This window comes from Colobus angolensis, unplaced genomic scaffold (assembly GCF_000951035.1).
Source record: "Colobus angolensis palliatus isolate OR3802 unplaced genomic scaffold, Cang.pa_1.0 Scaffold20, whole genome shotgun sequence".
In the NCBI taxonomy this organism is placed as follows: Eukaryota; Metazoa; Chordata; class Mammalia; order Primates; family Cercopithecidae; genus Colobus; species Colobus angolensis.
In genome coordinates, this window is record NW_012115155.1 from 9,669,575 (window position 1) to 9,692,586 (window position 23,012).

Here is a 23,012-nt window from a genome sequence, read left to right on the forward strand (position 1 = left end):
GCAGGTGAATCACACTTGAACTCAGTAGATAGAGGTTGCAGTGAGTCAAGATTGTGCCACTGCACTCCAGCCTGGGTGACAGAGTGAGACTGTCTCAATCAATCAATCAGTCAACCAATAAAGGAGTTTTCAAATTAGAGTAAGGAATAAGTAATGAATTACGTTCACATTTACTAGCAGATCATATTCCTGTCAGTTTATAAAAGCTACTGTCTCCACCTCCCAAGTAGCTGGAACCACAGGCACACACCACCACACCCAGCTAGTTTTATTTTTTGTAGAGATGGGTGTCTGGACAGAGGGAGAGGGAAACAAAGAACAAAGGGGACTAAGATGGCGTACTTCCAGGTTCTTCATCACCAACTTGTCCCGCGGGCGCGAGAATGTAGCCGGCACCCGGGAAGGTGCAGATCAACCAGGCATGCGCCAGGTGACGTCCATCCGAAGAGACCTAGATTTACCTGGCCGCACCTACGCAACGCCCCCTGACACGCCCGTGTCCGGCCTATTGCCTGCCCGCTCCCAGAAAAGCCGCTCCCGGCAGGCGCACGGCGCGAACTTCCTCGGCCCCTCCTCATAAGCGGGACCCAGGAACTGCGCCCGGGAACGCCGGGGCGACTTCCTTGGCCTCCACCGCCGGAGACCGGTGAACTTTGCCCCTTCTTCACACTGGCTGGCTAATAAAGTTTCCTTTTATCTTGCTTACTTGCCTTTTCTCTGGCGCCGGCTCTGGTGGTTGCATAAAGCAAATCAATGGGGTCTGGCTACATTGCCCAAGATGGTCTCAAACTCCTGGGCTCAAGCTGTCCTGCCTTGGCCTCCCAAAGTGCTGGGATTATAGGTGTGAGCCACTGTGTCCAGCCAGTCCACTACATTTTATGATTTATAAGCTCAATCCTGACAGCAGTCTTGGCAAGCTAAGATTGTCACCCCCACTTTGGATGGGAAAACCAAGGCTCAGAGGAGCAAATAATTTGCCCAAGGTGACACAGCTGGTCTGGTGCCCGAGTCCATGCTATTTCTAGTCCATACTATCTGCCTCATCTCCATTTTAAATACAAGCTCCTAGATGCTTCTTAAACACATTTGAATGCAGTACAATTCCAACATATGCCCACTAATCTTATCATTTTCAAACATCCCAGCAGTCCAGATGCCTCCTTGAATAAGCAAATTCCTTGAGGATAGGGCCTGTGTCCTTGTCTCAGGATGCGCCCTGGTCCCAGTAAGACAGATATGGCCACGTCTTAGCAAGAGTGTCAGTCCCTGCCACGCCCACAATGACGGTCTGGGCCCTTTTACTGCAGTAAGCAAGCACAGGGGCGCCACGCCTCCTCAGAAAAGGTCTTAGGAATGCGGATTCGCACCTCCTCACTCACTGCGCTTGCCCTGCCCCTGCTGCAAGCTGCCACCAGGGCAGCACTCTGCACAGGTTATGAATGATGTGTCCATTGTGTGTCTGCCCAAGCTGCTCCTACCAAACCTTTCCCTGCCTCCTGTTCAAGTTCCAGAAGCAGCTTCCAGCTCCTCCACTTACACTGCTGGCCCAGCTCTGTTTTCTCCCTTCCACATCTACCCCATAAGCACTGCCTTGCCCTGGCTCCCTCTTACCATCTACCAACACAGTTGCACAGTGTACAGAGCACATCTGTGTGGATTCCATGCCGCTGTCATGGAAAACACCTGCATATTCACCCCCAAGGCATGAAAAATAATGATGGGCATAAGGATCTAGGTCTTTGCTTTGGGATCCCCTCCCTCCAGAGTCTATTTAGCCCCAGGGCACATGGCAGCTCTCACCCCCTATTGTCTTCCTAACTCAAGTGGTTTAAGAGGAGCCACCTCCTGCAACAGAAGATGAAAGGCCACTTTACCTTTTTTAGCTCGAAGCACTCGCCCTAGCCTTTGGGCTTCCTGACGCCTGGAGCCACCATGGGATGAGATCTGAATGAGGACATTTGCTTCTGGCAGATCAAATGATGTGTCACCTACCTACAGAAACAAATCAGAAGATTTTTATATATGAGGAAAAAAAAAAATCAACTCAAACCATCCCTGAGCTCGGCCTGCGCCAAGTCTGTGCTGGCACCCACCCCCATCATCAAGGGACACCAGGAACCAGGACAAAGGCTGCCGCGCCACACAGGATCCAAAATTTAAATAAGTTCTGTAGACAACTTTGAAACATAATCACTCTTTTATCCTCTTTGTACCAGGGTCTATCTGATACAGGCAGAGAGGTGAAGCAATAAACCTCAGAAAGGCATCTCAGGGTCTCCAGGACCTTGTGTGAGTTCTCCTAAGAGTCATCCTAAAGAATTAATCCCAGGCATCAGTGACATTCAGAGTGCTGGGTGCCAGAAGCCCAGAGATGAGAGGGCCCTTCAACAGAGACTGACTTTGAGTCATTCATTTTTTTGGCTACAGAAATATGTCTCCACAAATCCATCCATACTCTTACCTGGTGGCCACTGACACCAGCAGCACACATGGGATGTGACCTGGGAAGAACTGCCCCATATGGGATTCTAACTGTAGGTGGATTCCTCAGCTCTGGGGGTCCAAACATTGAGGTTCCCAGCCACAGACATGAAGGTTTGGTGCTTATGTGCCCAGCCACAATCATGTAAAATCTCATTTCTTTTATTTATTTATTTTTTTTGAGACGGAGTCTCACTCTTGTTGCCTAGGCTGGAGTGCAATGGCACAATCTTGGCTCCACTGCAACCTCCACCTCCCGGGTTCAAGTGACTGAACCCTCCTGCCTCAGCCTCCTGAGTAGCTGGGATTACAGGCACCCGCCACCACACCCAGCTAATTTTTGTATTTTTAGTAGAGACGGGGTTTCTCCATGTTGGCCAGGCTAGTCTCGAACTCCTGACCTCAGGTGATCCACCTGCCTCAGCCTCCCAGAGTGCTGGGATTACACCCATGAGCCACCCCGCCCAGTTGTAAAATCTCATTTATTTTGGGCTTTGGGTCTGTCTGAATCTGAATGACTATTCTAAACTGCGGGGCTACAGCTTCTGATTTCAGAGTAAACCATCCCTGAGCTGGGCCTGCGCAAGTCTGTGCTGACATCCACCACCCACCAAGGAACACCAGGAACCAGTGCAAAGGCTGCCGCCACACCCAGGATCTCCAACTTGTACAGAGAACTTCATCTGAATGCCTACTTTTGCCACAGTAGGAAATGAACTTTTTTTCCTTTTATAAACAAGGAAATACAACTTAAAACTCCTACATCCCAAAAAGAATTGGAAAAAAACTCAAAGAGCCTTTATAGATGACCCATGATGCATGCAAACTCTCAATCTGCTCCTTCCACTAACGCCAGGCAGTATCCCCTATCCCTGGACACGGTGGAAATGAAAACATACATGAAAGTTCCTTCAGCAGACGTGAATTCGCTGTCCAGGAATCACAGTGTACCCCCCCAGGTCCCCAGAGTGCTAGGGGCCTCACCGCCACCCCATACGCCACACAAACCTTGGATATGAAGATGGTGTTAATTTTGGGGTTGTGCTTGAAATTCTGGAGAATTTGCATCCTTTCCCCCTGAGACGTAGGTCCATAGATGTAGGGTCTAGAGAAGAACAAAGCTGTGTTAGACCACAGAATCATGCCTCAGTTGTCTTGAAAATACATCTGAGGGAAAAAGGAGCTCAGGCAAGCTATTCTCAAGCAGAAAGCCCTCTGTCATGCAGGAATATCGTTACACCCACAAAAGTGACTGGCTACAGGCACACCCCCTAGTCTTCCCCACTGATTCTAGGTTTAGGCCCACCATTCTCTTCGGGATTCCCTCCTTTCCGTTTTTCATCTTCCTTTTGGACTATGCTTTTTCCTGCTTCAGCATCTCTCACTCTCAGCACAGATTCTATACAAGGAGAATCTCCAGATTTCATGAAGCCCAAAGAGAGTGACGAAGAAAGCACTGCTATTTCCAAAAAAAGCCTGGAAGCAACTGTTTGCCAACGCACAAGCATGCTCCAAGAGATGAGCAGAAAGGAGAAAAGTGCCCTTCAGTCATCTTTGTGCTGATTTCCCATAACACTGAGTTTTAAAAACTTCTCTTTAATTTCCAGCTCCCTGCCAAGCGCGGTGGTTCACGCCTGTAATCCCAGCACTTTGGGAGGCCAAGGCGGGTGGATCACCTGAGGTTGGGAGTTCGTGACTAACCTGACCAACATGGAGAAACCCCGTCTCTACTAAAAATACAAAACTAGCTTGGGCGTGGTGGTGCATGCCTGTAATCCCAGCTACTTGGGAGGCTGAGGCAGGAGAATGAATCACTTGAACCCGGGAGGTGGAGGTTGTGGTAAGCTGAGATCGTGCCATTGCATTCCAGCCTGGGCAACAAGAGTAAAAACTCTGTCTCAAAAAAAAAAAAGAAAACAAATGTGCAGCTCCCTGCCAAAGGGCACAACTCTATCACTGAACTCAACAGTTATCATCCCATAGCACTGGGAATATCACACTCCTTCCTTCTGTCTTAAAATGTGACGGTGGACAGTTTTTGTAGCTTCCCAAGAATCCTAACAACAGTGATGGTGATGATGACAACAACAAAGACAATGAGGACAAAGGTAGGCAGGACCTACCAACACCAGGCACCAAGCTGAGTACTACATTTTTTTTTTTTTGAGACAGAGTCTCGCTCTGTCGCTAGGGCTGGAGTGCATTGGCTGGATCTCAGCTCCCTGCAAGCTCCACCTCCCGAGTGTTTGGATGAACGGAGGTAAGATGGTGCACTTCTGGGTTCTTCATCACCAACTTTTACCACGCGCGCGAAAATGCAGCCGGCACCCGGGAAGGTGCAGACCAACCGGGAATGCGCCAGGTGACGTCAATCCAAAGAGACCAAGATTTACCTGGTCGCACCTACGGAACGCCCCCCGACACGCCCGTGCCCCGCCTATTGCCCTTCCACTCCTAGAAAAGCCGCTCCCGGCAGACGCCCCGCGCGGACTTCCCAGCCCCCAGTCCGGACTGTATCAGGAACTCCGTCCGAGAGCTCACCGGGCGACTCTCTTGGCCTCCTTTGCCGGAGGCCAACAGACCTCTCCCTACCCACCTCCTTCTCTGAAGCTAGGTGACCAAAAATAAATTTGCAGTTTTGCTCCTACCCTTGCCTGCTCGCTGGTTCTTTTGTGCCCGCTCTGGTGCTCTTAGAAAAACAAATCACCGGGTTTATGCTATTCTCCTGCCTCAGCCTCCCGAGTAGCTGGGACTACAGGTGCCCGCCACCTCGCCCAGCTAGTTTTTTGTATTTTTTAGTAGAGACGGGGTTTCACCATGTTAGCCAGGATGGTCTCGATCTCCTGACCTCGTGATCCGCCCGTCTTGGCCTCCCAAAGTGCTGGGATTACAAGCGTGAGCCACCGCGCCCAGCCGGAGTACTACATTTAAAAAAAAAAAAAATCCAGCCAGGCGCAGTGGCTCACACCTGTAATTCCAGCACTTTAGAAGGCCGAGGTGGGTGGATCACCTGAGGTCAGGAGTTCGAGGCCAGCCTAGCCAACATGGTGAGACCCCATCTCTACTAAAAATAAAATAAACTAGCTGGGTGTGGTGGCATGCACCTATAATCCCAGCTACTCGGGAAGCTAAGGCGGGAGAATCACTTGAACCTGGGAGGTGGAGGTTGCAGTGAGCCGAGATCATACCACTGTACTCCAGCCTGGGCAACACAGTGAGACTACATCTCAAAAAAAAAGAAAAGAGAAGAGAGAAGAAAAAATCCAGCCAGTCCTGCCAAGACTCCTAGGCACTGTGAAAGAGAGGCTTCATGTTCCCCAGTTTACACGTGGGAAACCAAGGGTCAGGAGCCTGAGCAGGTGGAACCTGGGAGTGGCTGCTCCACTGCCCAGGTCCATTAGCACCCAGATCAGTGCCCGTTAACGGGTGTGCCTCAGAGAGCAACCCCTCGCCTGTGGGGAAGCTGGACAGGGTCTGGGGCAGCTGCATATCCAGGCTGATGGCCTCTGGTTAGCCCAGTCACAAGCTGCCCTGCCTGGAGTGTCCCGGCCACCACAGAATTTTACCATTTTCTATGCATGTCATGAGGTGAAAAAGGTTAGAGGTCCCACTCATCACAACAGCCTGACTCTTGATGCCCAGGGTTTTAAGTGGTTTTCTCCTCCCCCATCACCAGGAAAAACTACTTGCACAGTGGGGAGCCTTCGGTTTCTGCAGGTTCCCCCATACAGATGAAATAGAAGGATAAGCATCCTCAAGTGGAGAACTTCACGTTTACTGAACACTTACAAGCTGCCAGGCACAAGAACCACTCCCCACCATCAAGGGACACCAGGACCCAGGACACATTGGGTGGCAGTAGCTCCAGGTGACCAAAGTACAAAAGGAGTTCAGAGGTAAACAACTTCCCCACATCCAGTCTGTCTGATCCCAAAAACGATGCTCTGCCCATGGCCCCACACTGCCACATAACCCTAAGTCTCTCTTGCAAAGTGCTTTGGTGATACCAATGCCTTTCTTATGAAGGCTGGGAGGAGCCAAAAGCTTGGAGAATCCCCACCACACACGACCTAAGAATGGAGCAATGCCCAAGAGTCACAGGATCACTTTTTTTTTTTAAAGGATGGGGTCTCACTATATTGCCCAGGTTGGTCTTGAACTCCTGGGCTCAAGTGACCTTTCTGCCTTGGCCCCCAAAGTGCTGGGATTATAGGCGTGAGGCACTGCGCCCGGCCCACAGGACCATTTTATTTTATTTTATTTATTTTATTTTTTTGAGACAGAGTCTCGCTCTGTCACCCAGGCTGGAGTGCAGTGGCACGATCTAGGCTCACTGCAAGCTCCACCTCCCGGGTTCATGCCATTCTCCTGCCTCAGCCTCTCGAGTAGCTGGGACTACAGGCGCCCAGCACCACGCCCTACTAATTTTTTGTACTTTTAGTAAACGGGGGTTTCACCATGTTGGCCAGGATGGTCTTGATCTCCTGACCTCGTGATCTGCCCGCCTCGGCCTCCTAAAGTGCTGGGATTACAAGCGTGAGCCAATGCACCCAGACACGGGATTATTTTAGAAGTGAGAAAACCAAGAAGAAAAAAAACTACTTCATACATTTAAAGGCCAGAGGCACAAAAAAAGGTAAGAAGTACACATTGTAATGATCATTCCAGTACACAGGAGACAGCCACAATCTGCTGCCCTTCACTGTGCCAGACTGGTTCGGAGTCGACAGTGCCAGGCAAATTAATGTCCCTGCCCAAGCAGATGCTCGGGAGGCTACGGCTAAGGCACAAGCCTCAGGAGTGCTGCAAATGTAGGTGGGGGAGGCCCGTGGAGTGAGGCTCCAGAAGACTCTGGAGGAGCATTGCTGTGGGAGGAAGGATGGGGAGGGAAGATAGTTCTTAAATACGGCACAGTAAATATAGGAACTGTCTCATTGCCCTGCTCAAATTGGCACTATTGTGACAGTACACAAACCCGCAAAGAAAACACGAGAAGAAATAACAGCAGATGAGAGAAGTGGGTAACATTTCAGAAGCTGAAAAGCAGACAGACGCAGGCACAGTTCCTGAGCTAACAGACTAGAGAAAGCAGAAGCTGGAGCCGGCAGGAGGGAAGACCCATACAAAAACCCGCTGCCTCTGTGTCCTCTGCGGCATGCAGGAGGGCTCAGGAACTAGTCGCCAGTTGCCTGAGAAGGTGGGGAGGCACACAGGAGGACTGGCAGCGTGTGAGTGTGAGGAGCAGTCGGGTCTGGCCGGCAGCAGGGAGGCCACCTCCACTGGTGGGGCACTGGAGACTTACCCTCCAGGGATGCCTGGCAGAGCTGAGGGCAAAGGCGAGACTGAATGCAAAGATTCCACAAGCCTTCCACTTCCCCTAACACATGGTGGTGCCCAGGAGACTGGAAAATTCCTCACTGAAGAAACCGTCCAGCCCAAGAGAAAAGTCCTAGAGATACTGGCATTTGGCAATCTCCTGAAGAAATAGCCAGGCCCTGCCCAGCCACTCTGGTGAGGTCCACAAGCTGGCAAACCCACTAAGCCATACAGAAAGGCCTGCCAGCTTTTCAGTGACTGACTTTAAACAAGAAAATACAGTCAAGGATTACCAAAACTCAGACTCAAAAGACAGTTAAAAACAAGACAAAAAAATGAAGAAAAGAGACATAGCAGGAAACAGAAGGAAGCTTCAAAAGCTTTCACAGCCTCTGAGAAGACACTCTATTCACAAACAAAACAAGAACAGTTATCGGGAAAGAACTCTCAGAAATTTAACAAGTCTCAATAGAAGGGTTAGAAGACAAAGGGATAAAAAAGTGGAAAAAAGATACGCAAACTGTAGAAGCTCTTCAGAGGATCTAACATCTGACGAGTCAAGATTCCAAGAAGGGAATACATAGAGAAGGTGATTAACAACAAAAAATAGGAATTCTCAGAACTGAAGGACACGAGTTTCCAGACGGAAAGGATACACTGAGTGCCCATCACAATGAAAGAAAAAACATTAAGAATATCACTTTGAAATTTCCAAAAAGAGAGAAGATCCTACCAGTTTTCAAGGGAAGGAAAACACACAACCACCACAGTAGACAACACACTGAGAGGCAGCAAAGGGCATCAGACTGCTGAGCTGCTGCACTGGAAGCTCCGAAGTTAGTTCTAGGACCCGGCTAAACTACTGATCAAGTGTAAAGTCAAATAAAGACATCTACAAACACGTGAAGTCTCCAAAGCTTCCCCTCCTACATCCCTTCTCTCAGGAACCTACTGGAACATGTGCTCCATCAAAATGAGTAACCAAGAGGGTGGAGACTTGAGGGTGGGAAATGCAACAAAGAGGCCCAGGAAATTCATGGGGTGGTGCAAGGGAAACCCCACGATAACAGCTGGTGGCGTCTGTAGTCCTAGACAGCAAGCAGGTCAGAACAGAGTAGGGGGACAGAGTGCTGGTGGGGATCCCACTGGGGAAACAGAAGAACAGAACTGAGAAATTACCTGACCCTACTGAGTTTATAGTTATGTGAAGAGTTTGGAGAGGAATAATTAAATGGACAGAAAACCAAGCAAAAACAATGACAAGGTAATTATTAACTCCAAGGCAAACAAATATTCACAAAAAAGAAAATGTAGGGCCAGGCATGGTGGCTCATGCCTGTAATCCCAGCACTTTGGAAGGCTGAGGCAGGCAGATCACGAGGTCAAGAGATCGAGACTATCCTGGCCAATATGGTGAAACCCCGTCTCTACTAAAAATACAAAAATTATCCAGGCCGTGGTGGCGGGTGCCTGTAGTCCCAGCTACTCGGGAAGCTGAGGCAGGAGAATCACTTGAACCCAGGAGGCGGAGGTGGCAGTGAGCTGAGATAGCACCACTGCACTTCAGCCTGGAGAAAGAGCAAGACTCCGTCTCAAAAAAAAAAAAAAAGTAATAGTACTCTACACCTCCACCTGAACAATGACACTATATGGCTCTCTCTAAACATACTTACACAGTCAAAACAATGTAACAGTGAATATTAATGTAACTCCCAACTTGTGCTATTCCCATATTGGGAGAATGGTAGGAGAGAAAACAGGAGTGGGGAGAGTGGTGTATGTAAGAAAGCTAAACCCTCAACTCCTACAGTAGGAAGTTAATGGGCAATTTCTATAACTGATCATCAAGAAAGTACTACATAACCTACTGCTTAGAAAGATGAAGGTAGGCCAGGTGTGGTGGCTCATGACTGTAATCCCAGCATTTTGGGAGGCCAAGGCAGGAGGACTGCTTGAGCTCAGGAGTTTGAGACCAGCCTGGGCAACACAGCAAAACCCCATCTCTACAAAACATACAAAAATTAGCTGGGTGTGGTGGTGTGTGCCTGTAGACCCAGCTACTCCGGAGGCTGAGGTAGAAGGATTGATTGAGCCCAGGAGGTCAAGGCTGCCATGAGCCGTGATTATGCCACTGCACTACAGCCTGGGTGACACAGTGAGACCCTAACTCCAAGAAAAAAAAACAAAAAGAAAGAGAGAAAGAAGCCGGGCGCGGTGGCTCAAGCCTGTAATCCCAGCACTTTGGGAGGCTGAGACGGGCGGATCACGAGGTCAGGAGATCGAGACCATCCTGGCTAACACGGTGAAACCCCGTCTCTACTAAAAATACAAAAAACTAGCCGGGCGAAGTGGCGGGCGCCTATAGTCCCAGCTACTCCGGAGGCTGAGGCAGGAGAATGGCGTAAACCCGGGAGGCGGAGTTTGCAGTGAGCTGAGATCTGGCCACTGCACTCTAGCCCGGGCGACAGAGCAAGACTCCGTCTCAAAAAAAAAAAAAGAGAAAGAGGGAAAGAAAAAGAAAGAAAAAGATGAAGATAAACAACAAAAAAGAGTCGAAAGTGGCTGTCTTCAAGGAATAGAACTGTGGGTGGGAAAATAGAAGCAGGGAATTGCTGTTTTTCATAATAATCTAAATGTTGACTTGGATTAAAAAGTCTTTCTAAATTAAATAAAGGTATAATTTTAGAAACTTGAGAAACTTAATCTTTCTATGCCTTTGTTTTCCCTTCTATAAAATGGGAACAACATCTTCTATGGCTGAAGTGAGGATTAAATAAAACATATGTATAGTACACGTAGCACATAGCTTGACCAGTCTCCACAGAGGGCCTGGCCTTCTGCAACACTTACCGCACCTGAGGTCCTGTATCACTGTAGGAGCAAGTGCAGGCCTCTTCCTCCTTACTTGGCAGAGCTTTACAAGAGCCGGGTTTTAAGCACAGATATTTGGCTGGAGCTATGGGTTGATGAGGATACTGCATGGGCATTTCTAAGAAGCTCCTTCCAGATGCCAGTCTGTACGTGGGATGCCAGCCCAGCCCGTCTTGCCCTCCCAGCCCCTAGGCCATCCAGTCGGGCCTCCTCTCCACCCACAGAGCTCACACAGTCCAAAGCTCCAAATGCCAACTCCCACCCACATTTGGAGCCCAGAACTTCCAGGGGGCCCCACCCAGCTCAGTCCAAGTCTCTGCTCCCTGTTCTTTGGGCTCAAGTGACCAGCCCCCTTTTCTCTATGCTCTAACCTCTGACTCCAACCACCTACTTCTAAGTCTTCCTTGGTTTACTGAGACCAGGGCCATAGAACAAGATCTTTGGATCCCAAGAAGTTCCTGAGAGGAAAAACAAAACAAAAACAAAAACAAACAAACAAAAAAAACAAAACAACAGCCACCTTCTGCACTCTCAATGGGGAAGAGAAACTGGCCTGGAGGAAGCTCCAAGTTTTCAGTTCTTACTTGTTCAGTCGAATGGCATATTCCTTCAGGGCAAACACATTGTCAGCAAAGACAATAATCTTGTCATTCCTCCTTTCATGAAACTTGATCAGAAACTGGCAAGCTCTAAATTTGTTGGGGTTCATGGTGTACAGCAAGATTCGTTTCTTGGTTTTGATTGCCACATATTCCCGGTAAAATTCAGGAGACATAGGGCACCAAACCTGTGATGCAGTAAGAACCAGGGGTCATTTTACAAGTTTAAACATCACATAATTAAAAACTTTTGAAGACCTTTCTCCAGCAGAATTAGCTTTAAAACAAAACCAGTCAAGTGCAGTGGCTCATGCCTGTAATGCTAGCACTTTGGGAGGCTGAGGCAGGCAGATTACTTGAGACCAGGAGTTCAAGACCAGCCTGGCCAACATGGTGAAACCCAGTCTCTAGTAAAAATACAAAAATTAGCCGGGTGTGGTGGTGCACATCTGTAATTCCAGCTATGCGGGAGGCTAAGGTAGGAGAACCACTTGCCCAGGAGGCGGAGGTTGCAGTGAGCCAAGATCACGCCACTGCACTCCAGCCTGGGTGACAGAGACCTGTTTAAAAAGAAAAGCAAAAAAAAACCCCCCAAAAAACCAAAACAAAACCAATGGTATGTGAATTAGAAATCAATACAACTGAAAATAAATGCACACACAAAACAACCCAACCTAATACCTCCTGTTGAACTGGATGCTTTCACATGTCAACCACTTAGAAGATATGTAAATGCAATCATAATCCAGGAGTTATTTTCACACCAGCTGCGAGGGAGGGAAACCAGCTTCTCAGCCGGTAGCACTAGCAATTCCTCCACACACACAAGTCAGCACTGCTGCTGAGTACTGCCACCTATTTACACACCTCCCAGCAGGGCCGGGAGCATGTCAGGTAGGCCCTTGGGTCCATCAGAGCAAAACCCTTTGCTGCCACGCTCCCAGGCAGCACTGTGGTATTGGGGGCCTTCATTATTCCCTGTGCCCTGAATGCTAATCCTCATCCACAGAAATCCATGACCAGTAAACCCCATGGTTAGGAAAAAGAATCATCACAAATTCAGGGGTATGTGAGATATGTGACAAGGCAGAAGATATGCGGCAAGTGGGTCTAGTACCACCCACTCACAGGGTGACCGAGGATCCTGCATGAGGTGGTAGCAGGTAAGCTTAAGTCCTGACCTGTGTCTGCCCATGAGGAATCGATCTGATCACTCCCCGGCCCACGGGAGGAGGCCCTATCCCAGACACCCCCAGCCCAGGCCCAGCTACCTCAGCACACTGGACTTTGGCGATGTAGCCATTATTCTGCAGCTCCATCCAGTTGGCTTCGTAGAGCTTAGGCCCAATCAGAAAATTTAAGTCCACAATTTTGTCATCTTCCCGGACGAGGGTTGCAGTCAAACCCAGCTTACAGTGGGCCTGCACGATGGTGAGCACCCTTCGAAACATCTTGGCTGAGGAAACAATGGGAGCATTCACACTGTCATGTTTCTTTCTTATTTTTTATTTTTAAATGTTTTTTGTAGAGATGGGGTTTCATTATGTTGCCCAGACTGGTCTTGAACTCCTGGCCTCAAGCAATCCTCCTGGTCTCAAGCAATCCCCCTGCCTTGGCCTCCCAAAGTGCTGGGATTACAGGCGTGAGCCACTGCACCCAGCCCACACTGTCACTTTTTCAAATGCTCATAGCTGTGCAACTTAACACTGGCTTATGACACCACCTGAGCTAACCCTGGGGTTTCAGGACCACAGAAGCTGGTTCTAGATAAGAATGACTAGGCAAACGCTTCACCATCACTTTTAGATCTGTACAAAAGAAAATGAAAAGGAGAATAGGAGGGTGAAATGAGCTTAAGGAATTTCCAAGTTAATGGGCCCAGCATTCCCCTCACAACAGTTATCAGTAGAAGTGCAGATGGCAATTTGACATACAACCTGAAATACTATTAATACCATTAAGCTCTAAATTATGCAAGGAATTTTCCCCTAAAACTTGTACCCAGGTTACTGAAAAGGCAGTTGGTGATCTAGGGGGAGGAAAAAATGAAAGAAGCCAGCTCTGCTCAGCTTCCCACCATTTCCCCAGAAACCGGGAAGAAAGGCAAGCCCACAGGAGGGATGAAACTCCAGGCACCGTCCGCCCAAGCGCGCCGGCCTGCCTTGGGAAACTCCCCTCTCCAAACTTCACCAGTTCAATCACTTTGGTCAACCAGCAACTTCCTTTTCCTTCCTTTCTTTTGAACATTATAATTCTCTCTGGTTTATCAAATAAAACAAACACATAAATGGGTATGAGATAATCTTTTTTAAAAAATCTAACTTATTGGATTTCCATGGGCTCGCCTTTTAAAAATTCTAATACTCTGAAGGAAGGTTAAAATGTTGGAATCATGCTTATCTTACAATATAATTGAAAGTAGGGCTAATATTTCATAAATAAATGGACAAAAAAATCTAAGGAAAAAGAGGCCTGAATGCACCAAAACACAAAGACGTTCACAGTGAAATAACAGAGGGTTGCCTACCTCTAAGTAAATGTTTAGTTTTTACATCTACATGGTTTGTACACAACACCACATGCAAACACACACACAAACACTACACAGAAAACAAAATCAGCTCACGCTTATCTCTAAGGAAAGACTGTGCTGGCTCCAAAATACAGCAGCCAAGAACCTCAGACCAAGCTCCCCATGTTACAGGGAAATGGTAGTCAAGGCAATGGCAACACCAACCCAGTGTGGGCCCCAGGGAGGCGACACTAGGAGACATACTGACCCAAGGCAAGGACAAGGCAGGCAGGACTCTGCCTGGACACCCATGACTCCATCACACCCCTCTATTACACTCTCCTACAGCCCTGACAGCTGTCACAGGTGAATAACTCACAGCGTACTACTCAATACATTTTTACAGACACGCAGCTGTGGAACCACCTAGATCAGGATATGGAGCATCAGGCACCCAGAGGTCTCTCCTCTGACCCCTCCTGTCAATAACTAGCACTCTCCCTCGAGGGAACCACTCCTCTGACTTCTGAGAGGGGTCTGCCTCCTTTCTGAACTTTGCACAAATGAAATCATGGTATGCACTTTTGTGTGTGGCTTGTGTCACTCAACATTATGTCATGGTTGTCATTTGGCATTTATTTGTGTGGTTACTTGGCTGTCCCTTCCACTTTGTCTCCAGTGCCAAGTACAGTGCCTGAACTTAGTAGGTTCTCAATAAATACCTGTAGAAATAATGAAACAGGCACAGTACCTAGCACACAGGAAGCACTTAATATACACAAGTACCATAATATGAATCTCTCATCAATAAAAAGACATAATAGAGCTCCTTTTGAAAAATCTGTAAAACAGCACAGCAATCTTTATCCTTTGAGATAAATCTCAAAGATTGATCACTCCACCTAACCCAACACAGCAGACACTGGACAGTCAGGAGACTTATTCTGATTTCCTAGCATTCCCTTATTTAACATTTGCTCTCTGGGATAATGAGCATGGCCTGGCCACCGGGCTTATGGGGTCTGTACTCAAAAATCCCTTAGAGCTCGTTGGTTTCACTCCACAACTCGACCAAAGTCTAATTCATCCAGTGAACTAGACAAGAGAGAGACAAACTCACAGACATACGTGAGTGTGAGGTGCACCTTTTTGTACTTGTTCATCAGATAACCAATCTCAAACCTGTGCTGTTGCCCCCTGGAACCTGGGACCTGGGGCTTGGGTTAAAGAAAAACATGAATGTGTACCAAACATACAGTCAGACAGAATGCCTCAAGCCCTGAACACAGCTTCCAACCAAACTGCTACAGAACAATTCCAAACTCCTTTGTGAGTAGTGATTCTCTATATCATCCATTTTCAATCCTAACAGACCCAATATCTACCCTCCCACCTTTTTTCTGAGTTTTTAAATTCTCACAGTAAAACTGACTTGGGGTGGGCCAGGGGGGCAGTTCTATGCATTTTAACACATTTACATTTTGTAACCAGCACCACAATCAGGGTACAGATAAAGACAGCACTCCCCAAAATTCCCCTGTGCTCTCCTTTAGAGTCATCCCTCTCTGACCCCCCACCTCTGGCAACCACTGATCTGCTGGCCACCACTATACCGTGATTGTTGTAGAAATGAAATCACACACTGTGGAAGCTTTTGAGGCTGACTTCTTTCACTCAGCACCAAGCTTTTGAGATTCATCCAGGTTGCAACATGCAACAAGTTTGTTTTTTTCACTACTGAGTAGTGTTCCGGTGTATGGATGTACCACCGCTTGTTTATCCAGACACACACTGATGAGCCCTTGCGTTTGGATATTACGAACAGAGCTGCCATAAACACTGGTGTACAGGATTTTGTGTAAACTTATTTTCATGTATCTAGGATATCCAGGAATGGGACCGATGGGTCATGTGGTAGTTTTATAATACACAGACAAGCTGTTTTCCACAGTGACCACAGACTTCACAATCCATCCCAGGATTGTGTGATGGTTCAGTTGCTGTGACCTCATCAGCACTGACACATCAGTATTTTTTATTTTGGCCACTCTAACTGGCATATGGGAGCATCCTGTGGTGGGTTTAATCTGCAGTTCCCTGATGACTAATGAGGTTGAACCCTTTTTCAAATGCTTCTTTGACATATGTATATCCTTTTTTGGTGAAATGTCTATCAATTTCTTTGGCCCATTTCTTAACCTTTTTGCCACTGCCTGAATGCCTAACAGGAAACTCAAATTCGCACATCTAAAGCCCAACTCCTGATAGTCACCTTCCAGACCAGTTCCTCTGATAGCATTCCCCATCTCAATTAATGCCCACTCTATCCTCCCTTTGTTCAAGTCAAAAATCTTAGTGTCATTCTTGATTTCTCCCTCCGATCCCACATTTGACCTGTCAGTTAAAGTTTCACAACATATCCAGAGTCGGATCACACCTTCATCCTTACTGGTTCACACTTCTTGTTGGGATTCCACAAACTCAACTCACTGCTTCTGTCTTGCTTCCTTCAGTCAACTTGCAACACAGCAGCCAGGGTGGTATTTTTACAGTGTAAAGTCAGCTCATGTCATGCTCTGCTCAAATCCCTCAGATGGCTTCACACTAAGAGTACAAGCCAAAGTTCTTGCCGGGACCTACAAGGTCCTGCAAGAGCTGCCCCAATACCGCTATCCTTCCTCAGCCTTGACGACTGTTCCTGTGCTCTCCTCTGGCCGCATGGCCATCTTGTGCTGTCTCACTGTGCCGAGTGCTTCCCCACAGCAAGACCCACGCCCTGGGCTTCCATCAGAAAGACCGCCGATCCCTCCCTGGCCAGCTGGGAACATTTCTAGGTATCTCCAGAAACCCATTAGGACTGCAGAGCTCTCACTGCACAGAAAGCACCAGATGCCTGGGGCCATTTGACAACCTTTTGAACACTACCTGTGAAAATGCCTCAGATTTCATTTTGTTCATAGTAACCTCTACTTTAGACTTCTTAATCTACCCTAATCTGTTCATCTTTTTTTTTTTGAGACAGGGTCTCACACTCTGTCACCCATGCTGGAGTACAGTTGCATAATCATGGTTCACTGCAGCCTCAACCTCCCAGGTTCAAGTGATCCTCCCACCTCAGCCTCCTCAGCAGCTGACACCACGGGTGCACGCCACCACACGTGGCTAATTAAAAAAGTTTTTCTTGTAGAGACATGTCGCACTATGTTACCCAGGCTAATCTTAAACTCCTGGGTTCAAGCAATCCTCCTGCCTTGGCCTCCCAAAGTGCTAGACTACAGGTGTCAGCCACCATGCCCACCCCAATCTGTTAATCTTAATCCCTTAATCTGTTTTTATCAAAACAGATTTGCCAAAAAAACTACACAGCAATTAAAAGGAACAAATTACTGATAAATGCTAAGGCACAGATTAACCATTATGTGAAGTGAAAGAAGCCAGACATAAGAAAATATATATTGTATGATTGTGTTTGTATAAATTTTCCATAAAAAGCAAATCTATAGTGACGGAAAGCAGTTCGGTGGTCGTCTGAAGCTAGACAGAGAAACAAACATTGACTGCAAATGAGTACAAAGGAAATCTAAAACTGGATCATGGTGGCTGAATGCAGTGGCTCACGTCTATAATCCCAGTACTTTGGGAGGCCCAGGCAGGCAGATCACCTGAGGTCTAGAGTTCAATACCAGCCTGGCCAACATGGAGAAACCCTGTCTCTACTGAAAATATAAAATTAGCCAGGTGTGGTGGCGCATGCCTGTAATCCTAGCTACTCGGGAGGCTGAGGCAGGAGAATTGCTTGAACCCGGGAGGCAGAGGTTGCGGTGAGCCGAGTTTGCGGTCCTGCACTCTAGCCTGGCCAACAAGAGTGAAACTCTGTCTCAAATTTAAAAAATTAGCTGGATGTGGTGGCACACACCTGTAGTCCCAGCTACTTGGGAGGTTGAGGCAGGGGAATCAGTTGAACCCAAGAGGCGGAGGTTGCAGTGAGCCAAGATCACACCACTGCACTCCAGCCTGGAAAACAAAGGGAGACGCCATCTTTAAAAAAGAAAAAAAGAAAGAAAAGAAAACTTGGATCACGGTCATGGTTGCACTGGCCCACAAATTTACTAAAACTCATTGGATTATATACTTACAAGGGGTGATTTTATGTATAAAAATTAAATCAATAGGGCAGCTTTAAAAAAAGGTTTGCCCATGACACTTGGAGAAGTAGGGCTTCTATTACATATTGACTAAGGATCAATATTCCAGGCTTCGAATAAAACACATCACCCCCACCGCGGGAACGGTTTTTCAGTGCTCCTAACAGGTCTTAGAGGGCCATTAAGAAACAGATTAAGCTGAGCAGCACAAGAAAGATGGAGGGAAGAAAATATCATTTTCTAAATGACTATTGAGCCAATGATTAAGCAAGCTATGAATGTGAACACTCCTGTCTGCATCCCACTTAAGAATTATTGGCCGGGCGCGGCGGCTCACACCTGTAATCCCAGCACTTTGGGAGGCTGAGGTGGGTGGATCTCAAGGTCAGGAGTTCAAGACCAGCCTGGCCAAGATGGTGAAACCCTGTCTCTACAAAAAGTACAAAAATTAGCATGGAGTGGTGGCAGGCGCCTGTAATCCCACCTACTTAGGAGGCTAAGGCAGAGAACTGCTTGAACCCAGGAGGTGGAGGTTGCAGTGAGCTGAGATCACACCACTGCACTCCAGCCTGGGTGACAGAGTGAGACTCCCTCTCAAAAAAAAAAAAAATTATTATTAAAAGCTTTACCCAGCAAGGTAGCCAGTTGGGTGGGCTACACAGCAGTCCCTCTCCCAACCTAACAACTGGAAATTGGTTTATCTATTCAGCAAGTGGACAGCTCAGCTCCAGCCTGCTTACCTGGTATGGTGTGCACTTCGTCCAAGATCATGAGGCCCCACTCCTGGGTCTTGAGCCACTCCATAACTCGCTCGGCCTCCCAGGACCGTTTGGTGGTGTGGCCCAGCATGGAGTAGGTGCTAATGGCAACAGAGCAGCCGATGGGCTTGTCCTTGGCATCAGAGGTGAACCGGCAGATCTGGCTGTCGTCAATGGTGGACCACATCTTGAACTGGGCTTTCCACTGCTCCACAGAAACGGCTGAGTTGCCCAGCACCAGACAGCGTTTTCTGACAGTGCATGCAGCAGTCACACCAACCAGGGACTTTCCGGCACCTACAAGAAATAAGAGTGCACCCAAGGACAGGTTGAAATGAAGGACAGGGACAGGCAGAACGACTCACAAGTACAGCAATCTAGGAAAATGCCTTGCAATAGTCCACACAGCTGACATCTGTGTGACACACACTGCTCCAGCCTGTTTTCTTCTTTATAATGAGACATGCTCACTTCACACACATATGTGAGAATTAGCAGGTGCTGGGGCCTACTGTAGCACTTTACATGCATCTCATTTAAACGTTAAAATCTCAAAACAAACTGGTGAGAAGAGAAATGCCTGTCATTGTCATTTTAAAGATAGAAAAACCTGGCTGAGCCACCTTGGCACGGTGACTCACACCTGTAATCCCAGCACTTTGGGAGGCTGAGGTGGGTGGATCACTTGAGGTCAGGAATTCAAGACCAGCCTGGCCAACATGGTGAAACCCTATCTTTACTAAAAATACAAAAAATTAGCCAGGCGTGGTGGCAGGCGCCTATAATCCCGGTTACTTGGGAGGCTGAGGCAGGAAAATAGCTTGAACCCAGTAGGCAGAGGTTGTAGTGAGCCGAGATGGCGCCACTGCACTCCAGCCTGGGTGACAGAGCAAGACTATCTCAAAAAGAAAAAAGACAGACTGAAAAACTAAAGCAGAGGAGTACTTTGCCTCGCCCACAGTCACGGGACAGTGACGCTGCTGGGGCCCGGCATGCCTGGCCCACAGAAGGAGGGACTTGGCAAAAGAGCACTATTATTATTACACAGCAAACGGGGCTGAGACTTCAGGGATGTGCTACGTGTGTACAGAGAAGATGAAATTCCAGAGCTTCTGAGTTTACTACCATCCACCATTTAAAGATCAAGAGAAAAATCAAGCTTTTCCATGAAACAGAGATCCTTCCTTTATTATAAAAATACATTCTGTTGAGTTACCAGGAGTAAATGCAAATAAAAAAAATTGCAAAGTGAAATAAAAAAGAAAAACACCATCAAAAAACCCTTGGAGTTTTGGAAAAAAAGAACCTCCCCTTCCCTGAAGATCCTGCCTCTGTAAGTCCTCAGCGGGGTCCCAAGGTGAGTCTGCTGTGGCCTCTGGCCAAGAAGCTAGGCTAGGACCTGACATTACTGAGGATAAGTGGTCAAACGGGTGCCCAGGGGGCCACTCCTGCCTTTCCCTGGACTTGCACACCATCCGAGTCATGCAGGAACACCAACGTTTCTGTGCTAGGGAGTCTCCAAATACACAACCCCTAAGGCTGATTCAAGAGCAAGAACCTAATGCCACTATGTGCAACAGCCCCTTGCCATTATGACAATCTCACCCCTTATCTGCTCTAATTTTTCTTCACTGCCTCTAGCACCACCCAAGATTATACACATCTGCTTACCATCTGTCTCTTTCCCAGAAGAATGAGCTCCATGAGGTCAGAAGTGTTGTTCTAGCCACCATAATACTCCCAGTGTCCAGGCCAAGGCCCACACACAGCAAGCACTCAAATATTTGTCAAGCCATGAATCAGGGATTCACCTGATCTTGGCTTTTTAGCAAGGTGTGATTTAGTGAAATGCGCAGAGAGAAAGCGAGAGGCAGCTGGCAGATCCAGACACAGCAGCCTGGCCACCTTCTTAACTCCAGTACCACTTACCGCAGGGAAGAACAATGACCCCCGAACGTGCACGCCCGTTTCCAAACATCTTTCTCAAGCTCTTCTCCTGATAGGGTCTGAGGACAGCTGTGGGCTTTAGGTCAATGTTGATATCAGGGTTGACAGAATCATTCCGGAAGTCGTATTCTGCCAAGAGAGGGTACTCCAGGTGGATGCAACGTTTCTGGAGTTCCTCAATCATTTCCTGGAAAGCAGGCACAAAAAGGGTTTTAAAATCTTAACTCCCAAGTGTGCTCAAAAACATCACATCTTCTAAGAGGTCTAATGGTCAAACAAGTGGCATTCTGTTTAAACTTCTACAATTTTAGATCTTGCTCAGTTAACAACTGGGATAAAGCACAGAAAAGCAACCCAAACTAACAACACTTGCAAAATGAAATCTAATCAGCAGGCAAAATTGACCTTCAGGCACTGTTTCTCACATTTCCTCAGCAACTTGTGAAGACCAGCCTACCAGCCTGAAAAAGAGGACACTGGGACTGTAAATCCATCAAGAGGAGTGATGCCATGGCCCACAGATAATGAAAAGTAGAAAGCAATGCAGGGACCAACAGGGATTCCTTTCCTTCACACAGACTACAGGCAGAGTTGACACAGGGCTGGACTAACTTCTAACAGCAACTCAGTGAGGGAACCAGGAGGAAGGTCCATTCACTAACCTGCTTGACTTCAAAAGATACCGTCTGTGTCTCTTCTTCTTCTTCCTCATCCTTGTCCATTTGCTCATAGAAGTCAAACAAGTCCACGGGGATGTCAGATTTACCCTGTGGATCTGTCGCTCGGGAAGTGGAGGGCCCACCACTGCCTTCAGCAGTCTTAGAAATCTGTGAGAGAGGTAGGTGCTGAATGTGCACACATCATTTAATTCTGCTGGTATCAAGCAAAGGGTGAAGTTGTAAAGGGTAGAAACCAGCTGGGCTGCCAGGTTGTAAGTGCTGGGTAAAAGACACCTGAGAACTGAAATCCTAAATGCCTGCCCCCACCCAAGGGTGGCCCAGGAGTCCACGTACGGCAGATTTGCTTGTAAAGGTCTCTGTGATGAGCTCAGTGGCCTCCCCTTCAGAGTTCCTTAAGCGGCATTCTCGGATCACCGGGTCCTGGAGAAGATGCTGGATTACATCAGGGTGGGAGCTCTCCACGAAGTATCTGCACACAGGGGAGGAAGAAGCGGTCTGTTGACCAGCAGGTACCTCCTGATTCCACTGCTCATTCAATCAGATGGTCTGGAAATACAAGCCTCAAGACTCTCCCCACAACCCTTTGCCAAATCTGTTCCATGAGCTGCTGGCCATGATTTAACATATGAGGGTTGTGGGCAAAGCCCCATCTTGAGGTCAAGTAAGCAGGGGCCTGAGCCCAGCTCCATTGCTATAGGAAATCCAGTGGCCAGTGGACAAGTTTCCAGTCTGGGCCACACCCCTTGTTCCTCTTCTCTTATCTGTGCTTCAGAGGAGTGTGGTATTGTCACAGAGCAGACAGCATAAACATCGGGTCCTTCCCATATGTGCACAGAAAGTGACCATGCCTTGGGACAGGCCCGTCACGGAATCTCTTACCTGTTGTGCTTCAAGACCAGCTTGACTTTTCCATAGCTGACAGTACACAACTGCAAATAGAGATAACACCCAATAGGTAAACGTGCAGCTAACTCAGAACACATTCACTACTGGTCACATCTTACCCCAACCAACCAAGTGAAAAGTTCATTTTACTTTAGGACAATCCTAACAGGTTCAGATCTGCCTAAACTGAGCTTTTCCCATTGGCCTCTGCTTTCTGAGACCAAAATCTTCTTCTTGCCTGGCTAATTCTGATGCATATCCATTCAGTTATAAAACGCTGCTTAAAATCTCCTTGCATTCTGCCTTTCCTCTCTATTCCCACAGCCCCCACCCTAGCCTGAAGACCACACCAGTATTACTACAACTCCTTGCACAGAGTATGTGCACAGTAATTGCTGCTTAAACAAAATGCAAAGCCTCTTCACCAGTGCTCCTATTTCCCCAAATACAATGTAAGCATCTTGATGGCAGAGAATACAGCTTAAATCCTCCCAGGTTCCCAACCACCTTTAGGAAGGAATACAGTAGAGGCTGTGTGGCACCAAAAAAATTTGCGCAGTGGCTCACGCCTGTAATCCCAGCACTTTGGGAGGCCGAGGCAGGTGGATCACCTGAGGTCAGGAGTTCGAGACCAGCCTGGCCAACATGGTGAAACCCCGTCTCTACCAAAAATATAAAAATTAGCTGGGTGCAGTGGCGGGCGCCTATAATCCCAGCTACTTGGGAGGCTGAGGCAGGAGAATCGCCTGAGCCCGGGAGGCAGAGGTTGCAGTGAGCCAAGATCATGCCACTGCTATCCAGCCTGGGTGACAGAGCAA

General features: G+C 47.8%; 1 protein-coding gene across 2 annotated transcripts in view; it reads right to left on the reverse strand.

Moving 5' to 3' along the window:
- The window catches only part of ERCC3 (excision repair cross-complementation group 3), a 38,744-nt gene that overhangs the window by 12,711 nt on the left and 3,021 nt on the right, over positions 1-23,012 (reverse strand). For both annotated transcript variants that reach the window (XM_011941671.1, XM_011941672.1), the window contains exons 4-12: positions 22,189-22,238; positions 21,643-21,778; positions 21,292-21,456; positions 20,612-20,816; positions 18,665-18,979; positions 12,539-12,723; positions 11,253-11,455; positions 3,490-3,586; positions 1,875-1,992 (exon numbers count right to left, since the gene is read on the reverse strand). In XM_011941671.1, coding sequence (XP_011797061.1) covers positions 1,875-1,992; positions 3,490-3,586; positions 11,253-11,455; positions 12,539-12,723; positions 18,665-18,979; positions 20,612-20,816; positions 21,292-21,456; positions 21,643-21,778; positions 22,189-22,238 — 1,474 coding nt within the window. The remainder of the gene's footprint in view (positions 1-1,874; positions 1,993-3,489; positions 3,587-11,252; positions 11,456-12,538; positions 12,724-18,664; positions 18,980-20,611; positions 20,817-21,291; positions 21,457-21,642; positions 21,779-22,188; positions 22,239-23,012) is intronic.